General features: G+C 34.3%; 1 protein-coding gene across 1 annotated transcript; it reads right to left on the bottom strand.

Annotated features, from left to right (window-relative positions):
* Window positions 1–408: 408 nt before the first annotated feature.
* On the bottom strand, window positions 409–18845 carry LOC123564871 (follistatin-like). The gene is made up of 2 exons (XM_045358768.2): window positions 18021–18845; window positions 409–2192 (listed from the first exon to the last, which is right to left on the bottom strand). Exons 1-2 carry the CDS (start codon window positions 18301–18303, stop codon window positions 1612–1614), a joined length of 864 nt encoding a protein of 287 aa, XP_045214703.2. The 5' UTR covers window positions 18304–18845; the 3' UTR covers window positions 409–1611.
* Between the last annotated feature and the right edge of the window lie 5168 nt (window positions 18846–24013).

Here is a 24013-nt window from a genome sequence, read left to right as displayed (position 1 = left end):
CATAGAATGCAATTAAGCAGAATAATAGCAGACTCGGTTTGAATGTGTCTGTTCATGAGAGGTAATGAAATGTGCAACATCTCTCACCCTCCCTAGCACCGGCTTAATCGGGACTTTATTACATATTTATTGAATGGACTCCATGATCCCAAAGGACCAGAAAATATAACAACACTGAATCTAAGTCACCATATACTTTCTAACATTTCGTTCATCTTCGTGGACCGTTTTCTTACTTTTTGACCAACTGTTATTATCTCGCTGGCCATGATCCCTATCTACACAGTTTGCAGCCTTGGCAAGGTTTAACACGGAACAGAAATACCACGAGCTGTAAGCCAACGCACAGAAGTATAATACAAAAACAAATGTAAATATTATATTTGGAGAAAAGAAATGAACGGAGTATTTCCTTTTAAATCTTTATTTTCTTACATAAATGTGTAAAGATATTCGAGGAGAAACTGTCTCTTTGAACCAGTAATGTATATATGTTACTTAATTAGATGCTATTTAAGCTGTGTCTCTATTGTCCAGAAATCGGACAGTATTTGACTTTTTTTAACACTATTAACATGTTTTTCGCACATAAAGTTTAGGTAATATGACATATCAAATTGTCACAGAGACCAATTACACTGTCAGACAATCAGACTCTCGATATTGAACTGGTTCATTCTATATTTAAGTTATGATATTTTAACAATACATAAATGCTTATGCTGTTTCTGTCTTTATTTAACAGTGAATACTTGAATTCCTTTCAAATTCGTTCCTCTGTTAACCTATCATTTTGCAAAAAACTGGACACACTGTGCATTGTGAAACTAATGATTAAAGTGGACAAAATATTTTGTTACGTAATAATTAAAACATTGTAAAAGAATGAAGTAAATTTCTAAAACTAACACACATCATATTCATACTCATGGTATTATAGATAAATGATAAAATATACATCTAATAAATATTAAAATTCCATGTTTAAAATCCAAAATTTACACATTACTTCCGATGGCAAGAAAATATACTTTCTACTGTCGTTTACGTTTGAATGAGCATGCAATTGAAATGAGAATTGGAACCCAATACTGAACTATTTCCTATCAAAAAGACTAACCCCATTACAAAATTTATATGGAGATACTTTTCATGACATATGTTCATATGAGCCGCGCCATGAGAAAACCAACAAAGTGGCTTTGCGACCAGCATGGATCCAGACCAGCCTGCGCATCTGCGCAGTCTGGTCAGAATCCATGCTGTTCGCTTTCAATTAGACAAACCGTTAGCGAACAGCATGGATCCTGACCAGACTGCGCGGATGCGCAGGCTGGTCTGGATCCATGCTGGTCGCAAAGCCACTATATTGGTTTTCTCATGGCGCGGCTCATATGTTTCTGACAAATGTTCACACGAATACGGACAGCTGCATGTCTGCCTGAGTATCACAACAATACAAGTAAACATTACAACACTCAAATATAAACAACGCACGAAATTACTTATCCAACTTTTTTTGTATAACATCTGCGTAATATCCATATACACTTACGTCGTCAGTTTCACTCTATCACATAATGTCGGAACGTAATTTCACCTAAAGTCTGTCTATATTCTACTCTTTCTGATTTGACTTTTACTCCATCTTGTATTCCGTCCTATTAAGTACCCATACCTTTTTGAATACATATTGTAACCTTCATTTCGCCTTTTCATTCTTTTCTGTCGTTTGTTTCCTCTCTTTTTGCTCCGTTCCTTTCTTTGCTTCTTTCGTTTCCTCTTCTTCTTTTTATCTTGTTTCTTCTTTTGACGCAATCGCCGTTTTTTCGCTCTGTTAAGAGCAGCAAGATATTCTGCATCTTGTGTACCAGTATTACTCCCGAAGTCTATCTGATTTATTTTGTTTTTCTCAACTTGCCTTTCAATTGCATTGATTTCTGCCAAGTCTTCTTTTGTACATTCTCCGTCATGTTTACGCTTGATTCTACGTGCACTATTACAACTTGCGATCCGCAGGTGGCAACGTGAGTCGTATGTTATACCGTCACTTCCGCAAACTTCTTCCGGCTTTCCTTTTTTACCATGATTTTTGCAGACGTATGAACTTGGACACGTGCATATTGGCAGACCTTGCACGTTGATCATGCACACCTTGAACTTTGGACACTGTCTCTTGTCGCAGGGATTATCTGAAGAAAGCAAGACAGAGTTTTAATCTATGACGTCGTCAGAAAAAAATGGTATTATTAGAAGCTAAAAGTAACTTTAAAGATGAAACAACTACAAAAAGAAATGAGGTACAAAACAAACAATATGAGCATAATAAACTGAAAGGGGTATTCGCATAAATATAGGCTGTACCTGTCTTGTGATAGATTCTCAAATTTATAATTCATGACTAATACAGTTTGTTTCAAAGTATTTAAACCTTCTGAAAAAATATAACAATGGTTTATTTCACTGACTACCGTAGAATACTGTAGATATGACACGACAATCCCTACTTCAACTACGATTTAAATGAATAAGCCAAGAATGCAAGATATTTATCTTCTATGAAATCTGTAAGAGCTCAGTTATGAAATGCAAGTTTTGCGGAACGAAGTTTCTTAGATTTGTATATAGCTGCCTAATGAATGTCTACATTTTTTTCTAATTTTGAAATATTTAGAAAAATTATCCATTTTTAATGTCATGCAGGATAAATAACTTATTCGTTGTTAAGTGTTTTTGTCTTATTAGATCCTAATATATCTATTTTAACCATCACTATTTTCAGAAGATGTTCTCGTCTAATTACAGCAGAAGGATGGCAAAAACGTTTTGAGTACTAAACATTTCTTAGACATATATCCATGCATTAATGAAACGCTTTCCTTTCACACAAAAATTAGAAAAGAAAATTAATGTATTGCCCTAAAATATTACATAATTTGCTTTGCTGGTTAGCAACGTGTTGGTTGTAAGATATCTTCCTAAAATCGAGACATTTTACTACTTAACCCTTTTCTGGAAATAAATAACTTTTACATAACGATCATATTCATAAGGCGTAAAAAGAATGTTTGTTTCCGGTATCCCGACCTATCGTAAATTTCTGGCCCGACCCTAAATGTTTTATGGCCTTGGAGAATATTTTTTTCAACTTTTTAACAAAAAGTTGCAAAACTGCACTTTTTATGCTTTAAACATGGCCAGTGATGTTAGAAATCAATTTACTGATGCTCTAAAGGCATAACCCCCTTATTTGTATTCATTTTTTGACACAAAAATAATTTCTGAAAAGTCTCCCTTAATAAAAAAAAAATCCCCCAAAAAAGAAAATTTCCGACCTACCTACCCTAATTTTTTTGAGCATGATACCGGAAACAAAGAATTTTTTAGGGCTAACTAATGACGAATGGAGTGTTCATATTTCAATTATGTTAATAGTGAGTTATAATGAAATATTTCGTACTCAAAACAATATGTGATGCTTACGGAACAGACATACGCGAAATTACAACAATTCAATTTTCAACTTGCTTTTTCTTCGCTTTTATGAAGCTTTAAAAATGCAGATGATATTTCGATTTATTATGCATTAAGTCACGCAGTATCTAGAATGTGAGTATTTATAGAAATGATCAAATCGTGACGTCATTTTTTGTCAAGCCCGCGCTCTATCTTTGTGTGAGCGTGCGTGCGTCTGTTTCATTGATGTTGCTATTGTTGTGTCCAAGTATTTTTATTTTTGTGTCCTCGTATATTTATTCACCCTCGTTCAAGGGCTATAACGGGTCCTTTTGGCCGGTTTTAGGTGGAGATGCATTGATATTTCACAGCACAAACTTCGTGCTTTAAACAATAAGGATAACAGTATTATCTACTGCGAAAAATAGAAGAGGGTTCCTGCTGGCGTAACGATGAAATGTGTAATATAACAATTTAGTCAAAAAAGGAAAGATATATATGGGTTTAGTGAAATGCTAATCGGATTTTTGTTTTCACACTACATGGGTTTGAATCGTTATTTGGGCTAGAGGGTGTGGATGGTAGCTTGCATAAAATTTCCCTCAATCAAACCAAGCCTGCAAATTTTCGTTTATGTCGTATTGGGCGACCTGTGGTTTTCCACCTTTTTTTATTTTTGAACAGCGTGCATTTATCTATTTTTTAATATTTTGATGATTATACTTGACACGAAAATTGTCTAAAAAGCGGCAGAGGCCTTTAACTAATGACCTCAGAAGAAATCATCTTGGAAAATTGAAAAATCTGTATCACTCTGACACGTAAACAGTAAATTCATGAAACCAGCCCTTTATGGGATTTCCCTAATGGTTACTGATAGCGAAATAAATCATGATGAAATAACACTGGTCAAATTTTATTATGTTAAAGTATTCCTGTAACTCAACCTCATTTCAACAGATTTTTATTCTCTTTTTTTCTTCTTCATGACGGAAGTAAATACCTTCTTTTTGAGAATGCTCTGTGTGCATCGTTACCTTGATAAAATACAGAAAACAAATTTAAAAACTTAAACCTAAAACTATTATTAGTTTAATGACGACGACACAAAAATCGTCAAGAAGACCTATTTAAACTAATTTTGGCAAACCTTTACATGTTAAACGATGGCTAATACTATTCTCTAACATGTAATTTTCGATTTCAATTTCAAAGAGAATTCGACATTGAAGTTTTGAGTATCAGACAAATAAGTTTAAAGTTTTTCTGTCACACTATTTAAATGAAATTGAATGTGTGCTTTATAATCACTTTTTATGTAAGATGGTCGTTGTGATGCTGGAGAACATGATACTTTATAAAGTAATTCTGACTTAACCTTTACCCTGTTAAATTTCTAAAATGAACTGGTCCATCTTTCAATTTGGGCAGTACCACTTGTTATTCAAAGGGGTGTTCACTGAAATTTTAGGGACTGAATAGCGAACAGTGCTGACTAATATCAGCCTACACTGGTCGCAAAGGCAGAATGACTTGCCGCCAGCAGGCTAAAGGTTAAATTGAGGCAGAATAGTTTCTTGCACGTCAGATTCTGGTGTAAAACGCAGGCTTCCTCTTTGAGTTTTAATTGTAATCTGGGAAGAATCAAATTTATGTTAAAACTCTTTAATATAAACAATAAGTCACAAAGGTTTCAAACAAATACACTTTTATGATGTATCGACCTACTTTCTTCTCTTTTTTGTGAGATTCACTTTGATTCGCGTGCAGATTATCATCTGACATGTCACTGTGTACCTTCGTTTATTTATATCAAATAACTAATTTATATCTTTCTCAGGGATGAAATATCTTGTAGCAGTTTTAATGGTAAATAAATAAACGACTGAATTTCCACCTTATTTTCATTATCACAGTTTTGAAAAGATAACTGAAACTTAAATTTCAAGCTATATTCTTTACTCGATTCCTCTTTTGTTGGGAATTAGGAGATGAGTGAAGAGCCAATCAATTGCAGTCAAAGGAACACATACAAAATAGACAGACATTTGAATTACTTTTTCTGAATATCTCGATTAAATTGCAACAGATATGTTGTTTCATTTTTTTATCTATATAGTGACTGCATATAGAAGAACGTTTGGCAGAGGAAAATGATTATGGTGAAAATGATGGTGTCTTTCATTAACATTTAGCCTGCTGGCGGCGAGTGATACTGCCTTTGCAACCAGTGCAGACCAAGACCAGCCTGCACATCCGTGCAGTCTGATCATGGTCTGCACTGTTTGCTATTCAGTCAGTAAATTTTCAGTGAACACCCCTTCGAATAATATATGGTATTGCCGAAATTGAATGATGGACCAGTCCATTTTAGAAATTTAGCAGGTAAAGGATTAATAAATAATTGACTGGATCATTTTGTTGCAGTCGCATGACGCTAAAGACGTGATGGAGTTAAAACGCTTATAAGAAGAAAGTGTAAGATGTTATGAGTAAACTGGGTTGAAGCTGACGGCTGAAATGTGAAAATAGTTGCGAACTACTTTTTAAACTGAACTGCATACAAAACTGTTTGACAAAATGCTAGATTTGAAAAGATACTGCTACGATAAAAACGTTTTTAATAAAAGCATGATACTTCTGAATGCATAAGACAATTATATTGGTATGGGCACTTTAACTACAGATGTATATAATTTGTAATTTTAATGTCCTTCCTGTCATTTTATAGAAAAAGAATACATATAAAATCAGTCGTCTCTCAATACATGTAATTTTCAATTTCAGTTTCCGTGATGATGCTCCTCGCTCAGTCTGGGTGGGGAAGTGGAAGGGTTAGGGACTCAAGTATGTACCCCGCCGTCACTTTTTTAACTTCATGTCACAATGCAGAGAAATGTTAAATTATCTCTACAAGCATTCTTTAAAATCTATCAAGACTGAGTTAATATAAAACAAGTACATAGATGTGATAACAGCCTGGTCATTGTCAGTAATTATCTTGTACTTTGTGAAAAAAAATTGTTCCTTCCTTTTGAAACATCAAAGCGAAATTAGGACAGCTGTCAAGTGATGGTTCGTACATTGCATCAATAAGTTCTGACTTTCACTGACTTGGCGTAAACGAGGTTTAACAGTAAACAATGATAAACAATAAAATCCTTATGTACTTCAGCTGTTAAGAGGTTTCAATTAACATGCTGAGTGCATTTTGCATGAGATTTTATCGTTTCACAGTTGCAAACATTGTCTTAATAAAACAGCAGTATCAATAAACAAATAAATCTCGTATGTAAGTAGTCCCTGAAAAGCATATAAATATATATATTTAAAAATTTTACACAAATCTTATTTTTTCTTACGGAAGGAAAATGTCAGCAACTTTATCAGACTGAATACGTAAAAATGTTTAATGCATGTGATGCAGATAAACTTAAATCGACGTTAAATGCTTATAGACATTCTCCGCAAGATAATTATGAATAGGTAAATATCTTATTTTTTTTTCTCTTTAAATCTATTTATGTGATCTCTAACATAGCCAGTTATTTCGGGTCATCCATGACCATGTTCCAAAGTTATAGGCCAGAGTAAACTAAAAGTATCCCCGCCAGGTCAAACCCTTACACACGCAGCGGAAACAGAAGGCATGATGTTTGAAATACAAAGCTGCTTCTGTAACTTCATTTACAAGTAAGTCTAAAGAACCATGGATGCAGGAACCCCCTTTGCAGAAGACGGAACATTAAGAGCAAAAGACGAAACAGGTCAGAATTAGCAAAGTTATGCATCAATTGTGAACAAATAACACATGGCTCTGACAACAAAATAAATATCACATTTATAAACCCCTATGAACAGTGGTTTTGGACAAGAAGATTTTTAAAGTTTTTCCTTTTTCAGTTGTCATGGCAACCAGAGTTCTGTATGGAATTCAATTTTTGAATAATTTTTAAAGAAGACCGTCCAAGGAACATCCCTGTCGAAACTGGCCTTATGGTTTAGGAGGAGGTGTTGTTTAAAGGAAAGTGTGGACGGACGCCGGACGGTGAGCGGTCACAATAGCTAACCCCGAGCACTTTGTGCTGAGGTGAGCTAAAAATGCTTATACCCAAATCGTAAGCATATAAGACCGTATGACATTTACAAGTCGTGCAATATACCTTGCATTCTGATTTCAATCAAGTTTGATTTACATTATACCTATTTGGGTTCAAAAACCTTAAATGAGATATGCTTTGTAAGTTTTTAATATCAAATACGCATTTTCCCAGATTAGCCTATCAGCCATTTGTTTACCGTGCCTTCCTTAAAAGTGTCAAATTTAATATCTACAGCTGTGGCTTTGTGTGACGCACGTTCTTCAAATATCATATTTAAAAGAGGACTTAGATATCATATCAACAGCTCGTGCTTGAAATAACGTCCACAGTTATAGCTGGAGAGTCGCCATATAACATGAAGTGTAGACTGGCTCCCGTCCCTATGTTTGTTCTTATTTACGTATATCAGTTTTCTTCATTAAGAGGGAAGTAACTCCAGAAGGTCGTTTCTACATTGACTTTTTTTATTGCCCCTGGCTCCGAACATGTATGGTTCAGCCATCAGGTAAAACTGTGCTATTTTAGAGTTTTAAAAGTTTCTTATAAAATGTTTCCAATATTAATATAAAAGATAACCATGCAGCCAGGGAGCCAGGCTACATGAAGTGCATCGGTGTTATTTAAAAGAAACAAAGCCGTAGAGCTTCTATATCTCTGGCACGATTAAGCTTTCTCCTATGTCTTTTCAATTCTATTTAATTTACACACTTTCGATTTGGTTCCCAGAATGATATTATTTGCTGCGCAACATGCAATGATATTTTTCGAAGATACTGGTTTATCTTTTAATATTATAAAAGTTTTCTGTATTAATATAGTTTGTACCAAACTTTTAAGGAAGCAAATGAATAGCTTTTCTACAATCCGCAAATAATTTGTATTTGACACGGCATTCTTAGAGAATAATTTTTCTCAACTACATTTTATATCGTTATTGAATATCAAGTTAACTGCACATAGTCCATATAAATATACATGGCTACCCCCATCAACCTTTATTTTCTACATAGAGGATATTTGTTTGTTTGCAGTGAGATATCGAAATATATCATCACCGATAAGGGAGACAACTGAATATTTTCACGAAGGCGGAGCCTGAGTGAAAATATCAGAATTGTCTCCCTTATCGGTGATGATATATTTCGATATCTCACTGCAAACAAACAAATTTTCTTTTTATTTTATGCTAGTTTGTGAAGATCAACGAATTTTCTGTTTATTACGTGCATAAATGTTCATATAAATCCAATATTTCATGACGAAATTCGGATTTATTTAAGCTACCGTGTTACATATGATACATCCGCTAAATTACCATGGCCACTTAGGCACATTAATATCGAATATTGGTGATTAGGTTCATTAAATCAACACGAAGCCATTTTGTTTTAAAAACAAAAACTGCATTTAAATATTTTGTGTAAAAATACACAGTCCGCGGCTAACAGAGACATTGGCAAATGCTGGTAGTTAAGTAGACGCATATTTAAAACTTTTCGGGTCAATCCGTCAGTTCGTTGAATAACCGGAAGCTTGCTTTGTTTACCAAAACACACGCTGAAGGTCAGATTAAAAAACAACACGAAAAATCTAAACAACTGAGGAATATACGTAAGTCCTTGGAAAATCAAGCTGCAGAATTAAATATCATAATGGATTCAATAGAAATAGCAAGAAATATTGATCTAGACTAGGAGCTGCATAGCGTCACAGGTGGCAGTAACGTACCTAGGATACAGTATGGATCCATGAGCCATATGCACTTAAATTTACTACAATTATAATGTTTTCTTAGGAAAAAAATGACAAAAAGCCATTTTGAAAAAAATTTTGCTCCTGTGACAATGAGCCATGAGAAAGGTGATCAAGAACAGTTTGACATGTGCACTGCTTCCAGGTCCGTATTTTTTTTTCAAAACAATATTTCCTTATCAATGGTTGGCCGCCTTTTCGGCAAAAGATTAATCTTTCAGAAAAACCTTACTTCAAAACCCAGTTCCAAACCGTTTACGCATCACAAGCGAGCAACGGCATACGAAACGATAGTGATTTCTCCACCCGAATAAATCCCACACATTTTTCGCACCGAAGTCTCCCCCGTAAAACAAATCAAGTACACCATGTCAGTTAAAATTAGCACTGCAAGCAGTCAGAATAGGCTAAATATAGGCTTACAAGACTAAAAATAAGGTTCAATTCTACTTAATTACTTACCAGTTGTTATTTATTTGACTTTGGTAAATAATCCTCGTGAGCCATCGCTGCTTGTTTATATTCGGGTACTCTTTGGATTTTATCGCTACGTTTGAAATACGTAAACTGTCTCCGCCAATGAAACGTTCTTTACAACCACCGTCTTGTCAACGGCAATCATGGCAGGCGAAGGTAATTTCCGAAAGTGAAAATGTTAAATAGCGAATTTGTAAGTAACAAAGTAGGGTTGAACCTAGTTTTCGGTCTTGTCAGTTTGTGTTTAGTCTGTTATGAACGGTTATATCGTTATTTTAAACTCGCACTGTGAGCTTGATGTGTTTTAGGGGGAGACTTCGATGCGAAAAATGTGTGGGATTTATTCGGGTAGAGAAATCACTATCGTTTCGTATGCCGTTGCTCGCTTGTGATGCGTAAACGGTTTGGAACTGGGTTTTGAAGTAAGGTTTTTCTGAAAGATTAATCTTTTGCCGAAAAGGCGGCCAACAATTGATAAGGAAATATTGTTTTGAAAAAAAAATACGGACCTGGAAGCAATGCACATGTCAAACTGTTCTTGATCACCTTTCTCATGGCTCATTGTCACAGGAGCAAAATTTTTTTCAAAATGGCTTTTTGTCATTTTTTTCCTAAGAAAACATTATAATTGTAGTAAATTTAAGTGCATATGGCTCATGGATCCATACTGTATCCTAGGTACGTTACTGCCACCTGTGCATAGCGTAACAAAATGGATGGAAGTTGGAACACAACTGGCTGGGCTTGGAGTTGGAGTGGGAAAGTACTTCGACGAAAATGCTGGCATATTACGTAAGGCTGAGTTGATGTCTTGTGATAATTAACTAAGACAACAACCAACTAAATGTGCTGTCGCCAGTAAAATCTACCACATGATAGTGAACCAATGGAAAAAAGTTGAGGAAACATATCTGTAGCTACATCATATAGCAACCAAGCTGACAAAGGTAACATTATTTCTTTTGCAAATTTAATTATATAGCTAGCCTGTTCTATATAGGATTGTCTAGCAGTTCATGACTCGTGTATGGCTTGAGTATTGGTATAATCCAGTAATTTTAAAGGCAGCAAAGGGAGGTAATTAAAGAATATATTTCAAGGGAGATAATTCATCCGGAAAAAAAAGAAGTTCGGCACAGTGAGTGATATCGATTTATATCTCACTGCTATTTTCCAGTATTTCACCAATAAGCATAAAATAAAATGAAATATTCGATATGAATAATCAGCCGAAGGTCAACCATCGCGGTCAAGTTGCGACTACTATAAAACTGTTTAATATTTTCAAGATACATGAAAGTATCTATGTCAAGACATGTTTACTTTTCCGTAATGATTTGTTTTGAAAGTGGCATCGTAAAATTTTTTTATCACTGTATCATCATTCGTTTGGAGATCGAACTCTAAAACCTCAGGAGTGTATTTCGATAAACGCCCTTGCGAAAGCGCTTAGCGGACTAAGTTAAAGTAATTTATATGGCATAGAATGCATTCGTCATCTTTCTGCTACCACAGTACAATTTTAGATTGACAAGCAAATTTATTTCTGCGTTAAACTACGATAATCCATTATCTATTGAAAGCCTTTTGTCCGTAACAACTCCTGTTATCGCCGTCTTCCTTATTGCATTCATTTCTACAACAGAAAACAATTACTGCAAGTGGGAAATTGAAAAGCTTACAAAGGATGCGAAATAAGCTGACCAGACAGTTTCCCTCTGGGGAATTGTATAATTAGATGAATGGACGCAGTTGTTGAATAATTGAATGTAAAAATTGTGAAAATTCGAATGCATTTATGAACAGTGTTTGCGGCGTTTAACAAATGTTGATGAGAATCAGTTGCACTGAGGGTGTTCACATTACAGGACTGGTAAAATGAAGAAAATAAGAAAGACTGATTTTGAAGAAAAACAAGAGCTGTCTCCATAGGATGACACATGCCCCCGATGGCACTTTGAATGAATAGTTATGGCCGATGTTAGAGTTTAGGACCTTTGACCTACGGACCTGGGTCTTGCGCGGGACACGTCGTCTTACTGTAGTACACATTCATGCCCAATAATTTCAAAATCCATGCATGAATGACAAAGATATGGACCGGACACGCCCATCAATGCACTATCATGAAATATGACCTTTAACGTCTAAGTGTGACCTTGACCTTTGAGCTACGGACCTGGGTCTTGCGCATGACACGTCGTCTTACTGTGGTACACATTCATCAATTATTGAAATCCACATGATGACAGTATGGACAACGAATGCACTATCATGAAAAATGCCCTTAACGCTAAGTGTGACTGACCTTTGGCTACGGACCTGTCTGCCGGAATCACTACGTGTACACATTATCAGTTATTGAAATCATCTGATGACAAGATATGACGACACGATGCATAATGAAATGACTTTAATGTCTAAGTTACCTTGACCTTTGAGCTACGGACCTGGGTCTTGCGCGCGAACGTCGTCTTACTGTGGTACACATTCATGCCAAGTTATTTGAAAATCCATCCATGATGACAAAGATATGGACCGGACACGAAAGCGAAGACTGCAGCCGACAGACGACTGACAGACCGACAGACGACAGACTGACAGACCGACAGACGGTTCAAAAACTATATGCCTCCCTTCGGGGGCATAAAAATACTTTGCTAAAGCTGTTTTCTGGCAGTGAGTGCTGTCCAAGTTTAATCTATATATTTTGTCATGATTTTGACATAAGTAAATGCTTTCTTTTCGAGACTGGTCATAGCCATCATTACTTTCACCAAATGCACAAAATAAATCAAACAGCTTTGATGCAGATGTCACGAAAAGTCTCAAAAAACCTATCTAAATGGCATTGTTGTAATTGTCAACGTGATGGCTAGTAATATGTAATTTCCGATTTAAATTTCAAAGAGAATAGAACGCTGTTATTTAACAGTATCCGACGAGTTACGTTTCAGTGATAGCAAAAAAATGAAACAGGAAACTAAATGTTATGTGTACTTTATAATCATATTTTTTCTGTGTAACGATAACGATACGTTATACAGTTACTCTGTTCAATTCTATATTTTATATTTATTACTTCACAGCATCTATATAAACACGAAATATACGTGCGTGTGTGTGTGTGCGTGCGTGCGTGCGTGCGTGCGTGTATGTGTCCGTGCGAACAGTCGCGTTAGGTTAGAAATATAGAAAATCACAGAATGAATTAGCACGACAACACCAACTGTTACTTCATGGCATTTAATTTTGAGCTGGTAAACATACGCATTAAGTTTCATTTTATATTTAGCCAAGATATTTAGTCAGGAATCTCAACATTTACTGTTAATTTCTAATGAGTTTATATATTTGATTGGAAGTACATGTATCATCTTTTTGAAGCAGACTACTCTGAGTTAGTCAATGTATCTACCATCATACTGTAACAGTTGCTGCAAAATAACTAAATTCAGTGGGGAACTAAGTTTATGTTAAAACAGCATGTGAGCGTTTAGATCTCATATTAATATAATCTTTAATACCGATCGACCTATTTTTCCTCTTTTTGTGAGATTCACTTTGATTCACTGGCTGATTATCATCAGACAAGTCATTGTGTACTGTCTTTTATCTGTATCAAATAACTTATTTATATATTTCCCTGAGATGAAATGTCTTATAACAGAGTTTATGGTAAATAAATAAATATTGAATTTCTTCCATATTTTCCATGTCAAAGTTTTTGAGAGGATAAATGAAACTTTAATTTCGACTCGGGTTCAGTCTTCTTTTGTAGGACATCAGATTGAATTTTTTAAGATAACGAAGGGTACAGCGTGAAATTTCATCAGTTTTAGCCAAAAGCACGAATACAAAATTGACAAGACATTTTACTTACAGTCTTCAAAATATCTCGATTAAAACGCAATAGATTTGTTAGTTCTGTTTCTTTTTTACAGATTTAAATGGTACCTATGCACGTTTCAGATACTGAAGAAAATATGGCGGTAGTTATATACATGCCTTAAATAGATAACTGATAAAGTTGTGCAGCTGCTGAATGATGCTATTGGTGTGGGCCTATAAGATAGAAGACAAAAAGTTATTGGTTGAAACTGGCAAATATAATAGGTCGTCTCTGGTAACAACTTGAGGAAATCAATAACGACGATGTTTTTAGCTTCTCAAATGAATACGTTTCGCTCGCTCAATTTCTAATTTGGAAATGTGCGTGGAGGTTGGGGGGACGGGTGGGGGGGGGGGGGGGGGGGGCGGTAGTACATAGTGCAATACAGCTTAATCTGTGTCACTACCTTACCCGACCGTCACTTTTCTTTATACATTTGTATATAAAATTGCGTTGAAACCTGATCGTGAGTGGGTAACTTAAATGAAGATGAGCTGTACCACCCAGTTTTAGATATGGGTTTAATATACTGACTGTTGCAAGGTCATGGTTCGAACATTGCACCGACAACATGATAGGGTAAACCGTACTATTTAGTGCATCATAAATTCTTACTTTAGTTAATTTGTCTGAACAGAGATTATCAGTGTGAAAACTGGTGGATAAGGATAAAATCCACCTGGTCGTCACCTGCTTAGGAACATAAGCCAACATGCTGAGTGAATTATGCACACTATTTTATCCTGCCACAGATGCCATCATTCGTTTGATAGAACTACGTATCAGTAAACAAGGAAAACTCGTAAATAATTTGTCTATGTACAGTAAATCTACCTATTTCATAATTTCGCTAGGACATAAAGTATACAAATCTGATTTTTCTTGCATAAATATGTCTAAAACTCTTTGATATTGTATTCGGGGGGACGTTAAGTGCGATTAAAAAAAACATAAACTTTACCTAGATATTACGTGATATTACTTGATGTTATCGCCTTGACAATAAAAAAGAACCTGATATTATTAAAGATACTTATGTCGTTTTTGTTTTCTATTTGAATTTGGCTTTTGTTAAATATTTGAGGCTTCTATTCACAAAATCAAAAGAATTGTCTTTTTTTCTACTCGGAAATACTGTGATTCAAATATGACAGAGGTTCTTTTAGATAAAACAAATATAAAATTATCTAGTCTATTTATTGAATATATATGAGGAAGTATTTCTAGATTCAGGATTTTCTAGACAACACAGGACTAATAAAAGAAAAGCAATTTATTTTCTATGGCCTATGTGTATGACTATTATTTGTGCGGCTGGAAAAGGAACTTCGGTTAAATTCCTAGAAAATAAACTAATATGAGCCGTGCCATGGGAAAACCAACATAGTGGGTGTGCGACCAGCATGGATCCAGATCAGCCTGCGCATCCGCGCAGTCTGGTCAGGATCCATGCTGTTCGCTAACAGTTTCTCCAATTCCAATAGGCTTTAAAAGCGAACAGCATATAGCCTGACCAGACTGCGCGGATGCGCAGGCTGGTCTGGATCCATGCTAGTCGCACACCCACTATGTTGGTTTTCCCATGGCACGGCTCATATCGGTTTCAACATTGAAAAAAATATGTTGCCTGATTTTATACATGATCTTATACGAAACATATTAAGTAGATATCCTTTTTCAGTGCAAATGTCTCTTTCCTTGAAAGAAAGTGTGCTTAAGCGGAAAAAACAAAGTGGCTCGAAAAATGTCAAGTAGCTGTTTTATATATTTTGAACTGTCTTGTGAATCATTTCTATTTCTTGAGGTTTCATACATAACTACATCGTTGTGAATCTTATTTATCTGTTTAGAAATCTGAAAGTAATTTACAAAGAACATTTTTTCCTGCTTAAAAACAAACATGACTGTGCTTAAGAACACGTGTGATCTTTTTTCCGGGTTTAAGTGTATTTAATGTCAGGAACCAAGACTTATAACAAACCTTATGCATTGTACATCATATATTATACATGAAAGGATGAAACTCAATATACTATGAAGCAAGAAGACAAAAAGTTCTATTAATAGCAGTCGAATTGCATACCAAAAAAACAAAAACAAAAACAAAAAAAAAACAACAAAAAAAAAACAAATACAGACAATGTGCTTAAAACTAAAGCTATAAAATGCACTTGTATACATGTCCATTGCATACAACATATTGTGACTATTTGTTTTACATCAGTCGTTAAAAAGGTACAAACCAGAAATGTTGGCGCCATATAGATACTGCTACAGTTTTAACACGTTTTCTTATTATTTTATAAAAATGAAATATAAAAGGAAAAAGATTTTGGTCTAAAATAAACTTAACGACCCATGGCTCCTACACGTAAAATATGCCAGAAAGATTATTAAGTTTAATTAAATAGGAATTACTTGAAACATCCGTAAAAGAGTAACCAGATTTACAGAAAATACTCAAATAAATACAGCTTTAAATTGAAGATTCTACTACTTAATTTGAAATTTAATTTAATTATATGGTAAATAGAATACCAGAGATCAATATCTTTAATCGAAATAAATCTCTTCTTCAAAGTCATTTAAGCACTGATGAGCCTAAATTGATTACTTTTATTTATTTTTTGACCCAGACTTTCTACAGAAATGGAGGCCCGTATTTATGTCTCTTTACTTTATACCTGGACTACTAAATGTTATATTTTAGTTCTCTTTATGATAAGGTTTTTTTTCACGAAACTTTGCATATAGATAGCCGGTATCATCATCAAAGGTTAACAACTTATCAGCTACCTAGATGTATTCCTTCAGATCAAGTGTCATCAACTCGAATGTTTAGAGATTTCAAGTCGAATTTTAAATTTCAGACGAGGAACGGAAACGAATCTTGGCCCAGATCATAGAGTATTTTGCCAATTCTTCTCTATTTAATATCATTTGAATTGTATGGAATTCAGGTGTGTAAAGTACTCATCTGATAGAAGTCCGTTATGGAATTTTTGACATATGCTTTTCAAAAATGGTAGTTATGTTCTAGAACTGTGCAACTACACACATGTGTCCCAAACGAAAATCTATGTTTCAGAGCGAAACAAAGCACATAGAACAAAGTGGGGAAAATTTAAGATACAGACACGTCTAACTAAACCAGCTCTTTGTAAATAGACAGCCTGGTCCTTAAACGTGCTCGATCTAGATAACCGATACATGTGAAACTTTTTTTCCTAGGAAATACCCGTAATGGTCCCTTAGTTTGGTGGGAGACAAACATGAGTACCTAAGAAATTTCCAGTGCCTGGACCGGGAATTGAACCATGGAAATTTGGATAGGACAGTCAAGCGTGTTTACTTCTAGACCACGGATCACTCGTAAATTCTTTATTATTCAAGCTATGATGGACATCTGTACACACAAACTGATGTTAAATTAAGTTAACAAAGCTCTATTTGTTGTCAACTAAAACCAAAGTACGAGTATGGCATAAGTTTATCTGAGGGCATGCAATCCCTTATACAAGGAGTATGGCATAAGTTTATCTGGCAATATTCTCCAAGGACAGTATGGCATAAGTTTATCTGGCAATATTCTCACATGCAATCCTTTATATATAGAATATGGCAGAAGTTTATCTGGCAATATTCTCCAAGGGCATGCAATCCCTTGTACATAGTAAATTGCGACAGTAATTCGCAGTAAATTGTTTAAAAAATCCTTAATTCCATTACATTCCTGTTGATATGGAAAAACACGTTTGTTATAGTACACTAAGTGTCATAGGACCAATACGCCTAAACTTCTGTGGACTTTATATTGTTACCTTACTCACATTACCCGAATTCATAAAATTAATGCCAAGAAAGCCGTTTTACTAATTAGCAAAGCTTTTTAAAATTCTAAATCTTACACACCTATTTTTCTATACAAAAGGGTCAGACGTTTAATTTATTTCAAAGATAAATTGTTGCTGGTAAAATTTATTACACGGTTTGATAGTTTATTGTAGTCAAATTTTATAAACAGTCCGTTAACATGACATGATTTTGAGACATGCTTATTAAAAGAAGAAAGTACAAATAAATACATAGTCAACTTATAGTATTTTCCATTTGACACCTAGAAAATTATCTCGGTCTTATAGGCAAACAGCCCTGCTGAGCATTTAAAACATCATGCATGCTAAACATTAAAGGCAATTCTAGCAACAGACTCAAAACCTTTACTTAGAATGGACGACTGTTAACACTGCTTGTATCAGATTATGTAAATCTTTAATCAGTGTTAGCGACTAGATAATTTTTTTATTTGAGAAAAGCTAAAAGAAATGACCAATAATTACCGGCTTTATTTTCATCCACTTCTGTTGCATCAGATGGCAATTGAGCCCCCGGCGGCGGCTGCGGGTCTCTGGGATGAGGCTGAAACAGGTCTGATGAACATCTGGGACAACAACCACAATTGTCCTTCACCCTCTTACCAGCACAGAATGTCAACTGGGGACACGACTTGGCATCACAGGGCTGACATTTCGGAGGAATCAGATAATCCGCATCGAACTCGTAACCGGACACCAGTACGGCTTTTAGACAATACAGAATCGCTAGTCTGCTCCAAAATCTCATGTTTTATAATCTTAAAAATTAATAGATAAATAAATAAACTAATAAAAGTCAGTTCGTCCAGCTTCTGTGTCCGGCAGCAACAACTTTAATAATTACATTATTTTAAATTTTATTGTATCACTACAAAAATTCCACAATTTTCTGAACATTCGAAACTTATTGCACATTCTTATATCACATTATCAAGTTTTCCTTTTTTCGGTCTATTCAAAATATTATTATTAAAAAATATTTATGCAAAACCACATCTATCGCTTTGTCATTATTGTATTCCACAACAAAGAACGGAATAAATTCACAACAGATAAATAGCATATAAGTTCCGCTAGTTGAACTTTCTACCGCCGTGAAAACTATTTCCGAACTAACAAAAACGTTATGAAACTATTATTAAAATGTTATGACTATATCTCTCCACTTTGAAAAGTTGTATGAAAATTACAATGAACGCAATATATAGTAGTAAAAATATCGCAGTGTATTGTAAAATTGCGCTTTAGTGTACCAAACCTAACTACATTTACCGATATTCTAAACCCTTTCGGCGAGAAATTACGGTGGTCTACCTTAGCGATTGGGTGTGCGCAATACAGGGGCGGATCTGCTTGGGGTGACATTCGGGCAAGTGGGATTAACGTCCGGTAAAGTGTCCTATTTAATTAAAGGCAGTATAGTTTTTTCGTGAACTTATTAAAAATCAGTTATTCTTTTAAATAGGATCGAGTTGCAAGCATTTATATTATACTATTGTGTGGGTAATGTATCGGTAATTCGTATGTATTACCACTGTGTTTATTATTTTGATAACTACAATGAAAATAATAATAATAATTATCCTTATTACTATAAACTATTATAATTTTCTACTAACGCGTGCGTCCGACCTGTCATGTTATTAACCCTTACCCTGCTAAATTCCTATAATGAACTTGTCCATCTTTCAATTTGAACAGTTACTGACTGAATGGCGAACAGCGTAGACCGTGATCAGACTGCACAGATGTGCAGGCTGATCTTGGTCTGCACTGGTCGCAAAGGCAGAATCATTTACCGCCAGCAGGCTAAGGGTTAAAGGGATTAGTCAGAACCTTAATTTTAAAAATTCTCGGCTCTAATTCATCGCATTATTACACTTACAATGGCTCTAACTACTTCCTGTCGAGAGCTATCTAATTTTCCTCTGTCAGAGACATTGCAATTTTTACCTCCTTTTCTCATTATAATTGGTCTATCCGATTACAAAATAATTTAGCACGAAGATTAAAAAGACATGCATCCCTGTTCATGTAATATTACTGAAAGTTGGTTGTCGAATCGATCTACAGAGTGATTTGGTATATGGTTGTCGTTCTGGGTTTGTTTTATAAGAGATATTCGTGAAGTTTGTAAAATACATGTTGCCGCAAATACTCTCCACTGCGTTAGTTTTGCAGTAAATATGTGTTGTTATTTAAATATGAGGAGTTTAGATGTGCGTGTACGCTTGGTTTAAGCAGTATACATTTTGCATTACATACATACATACATACATACATACATACATACATATGTATGCATACATGTTAAAAGTGTTGATTCATGTAATTGATGTTTTATAGACATTGCCATCCGTCTTTGAAATCTTGTTTCTGATATTTGAATAAATATTGACTGACACCATTTCTAGAATACCTATAATGTTTTTATCAATGTTTAAGTAATTTGAATGAGAATGATATCCATGAAATATCTCTCAAATACCGACATATTGACAGGAAGTACATAGATAATATCTAGACAAATTTGCATAGGTGCGCATAAATTAGGCAAATTGTGCAATATCTATCTTCTTTTATCAATTTTTGTATAGCCTTAGCCCTTAGAGTAAATGAATTTGCTGAATGTATTACAGTTGTTTTTATCCAGTAAAATTACACAATAATCTGTTTAAAGCATTCGAATATTTTCAGTGATTTAACAAATAATTTAGAAATCTTCAGCTCATTATTTCAAGTTCTGATTATTTTGCATTTTATTACCATAACACGTCAGTTTTAATCTAACCAGTCATGTTTTTACTTTCATCACTTTTGTGAATATCTTAGTGCGATTTGAAAGCGACATTATGACGCAGATTTGATTATAATTTATCAGCTTTTTTATGAATATACGTGTATTTTCATTTTTTTTTACTTTATATCCGCAACAAAGATTGAAATTGGAAGCATAGTACCTAGTTATAAAATAAATTGTTTTAAATTTAAGTGTTCTTTGTGAGACAAAAATAATATCTTAGTAGGTTACAAATAAATACAATGTTATCTTTACTCATTTTAGATAAGCAAAAAAATATATATGAGCCGTGCCAGGGGAAAACCACTTAGTGGCTTTGCGACCAGCATGGATCCAGACCAGCCTGCGCATCCGCGCAGTCTGGTCAGGATCCATGCTATTCGCTTTCAAAGCTTAATAGAATAAGAGAAACTAATAACGAACAGCATGTATCCTGACCAGACTGCGCGGATGCTGGTCTGGATCCATGCTGGTCGCTAACCCACTACGTTGATTTTCTCATGGCACGGCTCAATTATATTGCTGTGATAGACGCGTCCAAAATTCTCTTATTAAATTTTAATGATTTTAATCTAATCGATATCTCTTCAATTTCACATGAGATAAAATTCTTTTATAAGTATCTTTCAATTGCTCATCTCTTATATTAAAATAACATTGACAGGTTATTGAAATGCACAGGAGTCCTGAGAGCTTTAGTAATAAGATTTATGGGTATTCACTTTTGCTGGTATATACGTTGATATGTTTGAGTTTAATGCCATATTACACATCTTGGTTAATACCTAAAAATATTGAAAATTACAATCGCATTCGTTTTTATACCCCATTTTGACTACGTGCTTGATCTGCTCTTGTGGTATAAACGCGGTAAAACTCTCATTTAAAATTCAATTGGCCAAATTGTATGCTTTTGTTATCGCGATATATGGTGTCAAAAGTATGCAATTCCTTTCAGAATTGTCACTTTAAAGGCAATAAGATAATCCAACGTAAATAAACATTTAACCCCTATAAATCAAATAATACGACTTAAGCAAATATACCATAAAGATAGACAATTACACTGACCCTGCTTATTTAGAGATAATTTGATTTGAGAGAACGTTTCCATTGAAATTTGATAGTAAGTATTAGAAATGGTCAAATAGTATTAAGTTAAATGCAATAAAAACGTAATCCAGTTTCACGCGCGATTGTTTTGTATATTGCTGGGTATAAACATTGCACTTAACCCTTACCTTGCTAAATTTCTAAAATGGACTGGTCCATCCTTCAATTTGGGCAATACCACTTATTAATAAAAGGGATGTTCACTGAAAATTTACTGACTGAATAGTGAACAGTGCAGACCATGATCAGCCTGCACAGATGTGCATGCACTGGTCGCATAGGCAGAATCACTTGCCGCCAGCAGGCTAAAGATATCAATTAGCATTACTTTTGATGGGTGGTAGTAAGAAATATAAGATAAAATCAAGCATAAAGAATTTAGCAATTTTTTTAAGACAAATCTTACATTTGCACAAATAAAGTCAGTAGAACACATAAAATATATATGAATAATGGGTCTAGAGAGAAAGTTTTATGTATACATATTCTGATATTTTTCATAAACTTGCAACATTTCAGGCTGATCATGACGAAAAACTTTTATGTCTATCTCTAAAGCTACAAACCGAAACAATACTTGTAAATTAGTTAAAACGGATGAAATATGTATGTTAAATAACATATATTATTATATGTCCCAAAATAACTTAAATTTCATTGGCCGAAATCGCTCATCTTTCAAAATATATTTCATGTTTAATGGTTGGTGGGTTTTCCCCATTAAACATAACTTTCTAAAAATAGAATGGAAGAATGGTGTTACTCCTGCCAATGATAACTGGTCAAAATGCTCCGGTTACAATAAACAGCAATATATTTCAGCGATAAGAAACTGTATACACAATGATTCCAGGAATTTTTAGTGTCTTCATTTAAATTTTAATAGGTTTTCACACAGTTATTATTACTTTCAAACATTAAATATGTTGCAACAAATATTTGGTACTTATTCATAAACCTGAACCCATATAATAAAACAGTTATTGATTCTTGAGCCATTGGATATGATGTGATATTCACCGGAAGAAAGCAATATTGACCTCGGCTATCGCCTCGGTCAATATTACCGTCCTCCGGTGAATATCACATCATATTCAATGGCTCAAGAGTCAATAATTGTATAATATAATACCCAGATTTTAATACATTATATCTTATGTATTATTTTAATACGACGGATTTTATTCTACTGCATGATTATTTTCTTTAAACAAGAAAACGATAAGTATTGTGGTTTTGGGCACATTTTAATTCCGATCGATTTCACTTTCCAGAAATGTTTGCTCAAAAGGGAAGCCCGGAAACGTATCTGACAACATAATTTGCATTAAAACAGGCAAATGTAATTACAAAATGTGATTTCGTTTATTTTCATTACCAGGGTTGAATAGTTCGATAATTGTTAGTATTCTAACTGAATATAAAACTATAACAAAAGCAATCCAATTCTAAACTTGAATTTATTGGTAATAAATCCTTTGAAGTTATTGTATGCCCATTTCAAATGATATTCGTCGTTTCTATAAAATATGCATTACTTCAATGTGTTTTCGATTATCATCAATATATAAACTCCTAGAATTTCAGCTAAAATGCAAATACTTTAAGCCACTGCATTCGGCAGTAATGACCAACTGAAAATTGTTTCAATATAACAAGTAAAGTATAATATATATCCAGTGGAACCTTATGCTATATAACGGTTTGGAAAAATTACCTTGCTCGTGTGCACACCTGGCAATCGAAAACACATTTCCATGACGGGTTGCGCGTGCTCTACACTAATAATCACAGATTTTGGCGCATCATTCAGCATTAATTAGATATTTTTCTCTGTTAATTTACAAATACAATTGCTTGCGGTCTGAAATGCTCTTGAATGCATCATTACCACACTAATGAGCATTGTTTCCGAACTTGACTCGAATAATGGCATTGTGAAAAATGTAATATTTGAAAAAACTTCCGAAGTTTTTACATGTATTTGTTACGAAAAGACAATGTCACTCAACCGAATGAAAAGAATTATATGGATTTCACTGACAGAATATAAATACAAATATATACCATAAAACTGAGCAAGTATGAGCGAAAATACACAAAGACTTATCAGTAGGAGCCTTAAGAAAAACGTGCAACAATAGGCATGAGTTAAAGATAATTAAACAGTCGTTAAAAAAATGCAACGGCAAGTAGCGGATGATCCATTTAATGTGTGTTCAATTAAGAATGAAGTTTTATTAGTTGTTGTACTTCTGGTTTAATTAAACCAGATGGCTAATATTCGCGCTTCTAAACATAGGTATACCTGAAAGCATGATTAAAGTATATCTTTTAGGCACTTTCGAAATCGTGCTTAGTTAATCATGTGAAATAAGTGTAGGCTGCAGCTGAATCATTTACTCTATGTTCTTCATCCTTTACACTCCCTTTCCTGATTCAATAAAGTGATATATGAACATATAAAATATTTTTTTTTCTCAAATCTTCATCAATTATCATGCATTTTATGTCGCATAGGGTAGCTTTTACACTTTATGATATT

This window comes from Mercenaria mercenaria, chromosome 1, assembly GCF_021730395.1.
Source record: "Mercenaria mercenaria strain notata chromosome 1, MADL_Memer_1, whole genome shotgun sequence".
NCBI lineage: Eukaryota > Metazoa > Mollusca > Bivalvia > Venerida > Veneridae > Mercenaria > Mercenaria mercenaria.
This window is presented reverse-complemented; position numbering and strand designations above follow the sequence as displayed.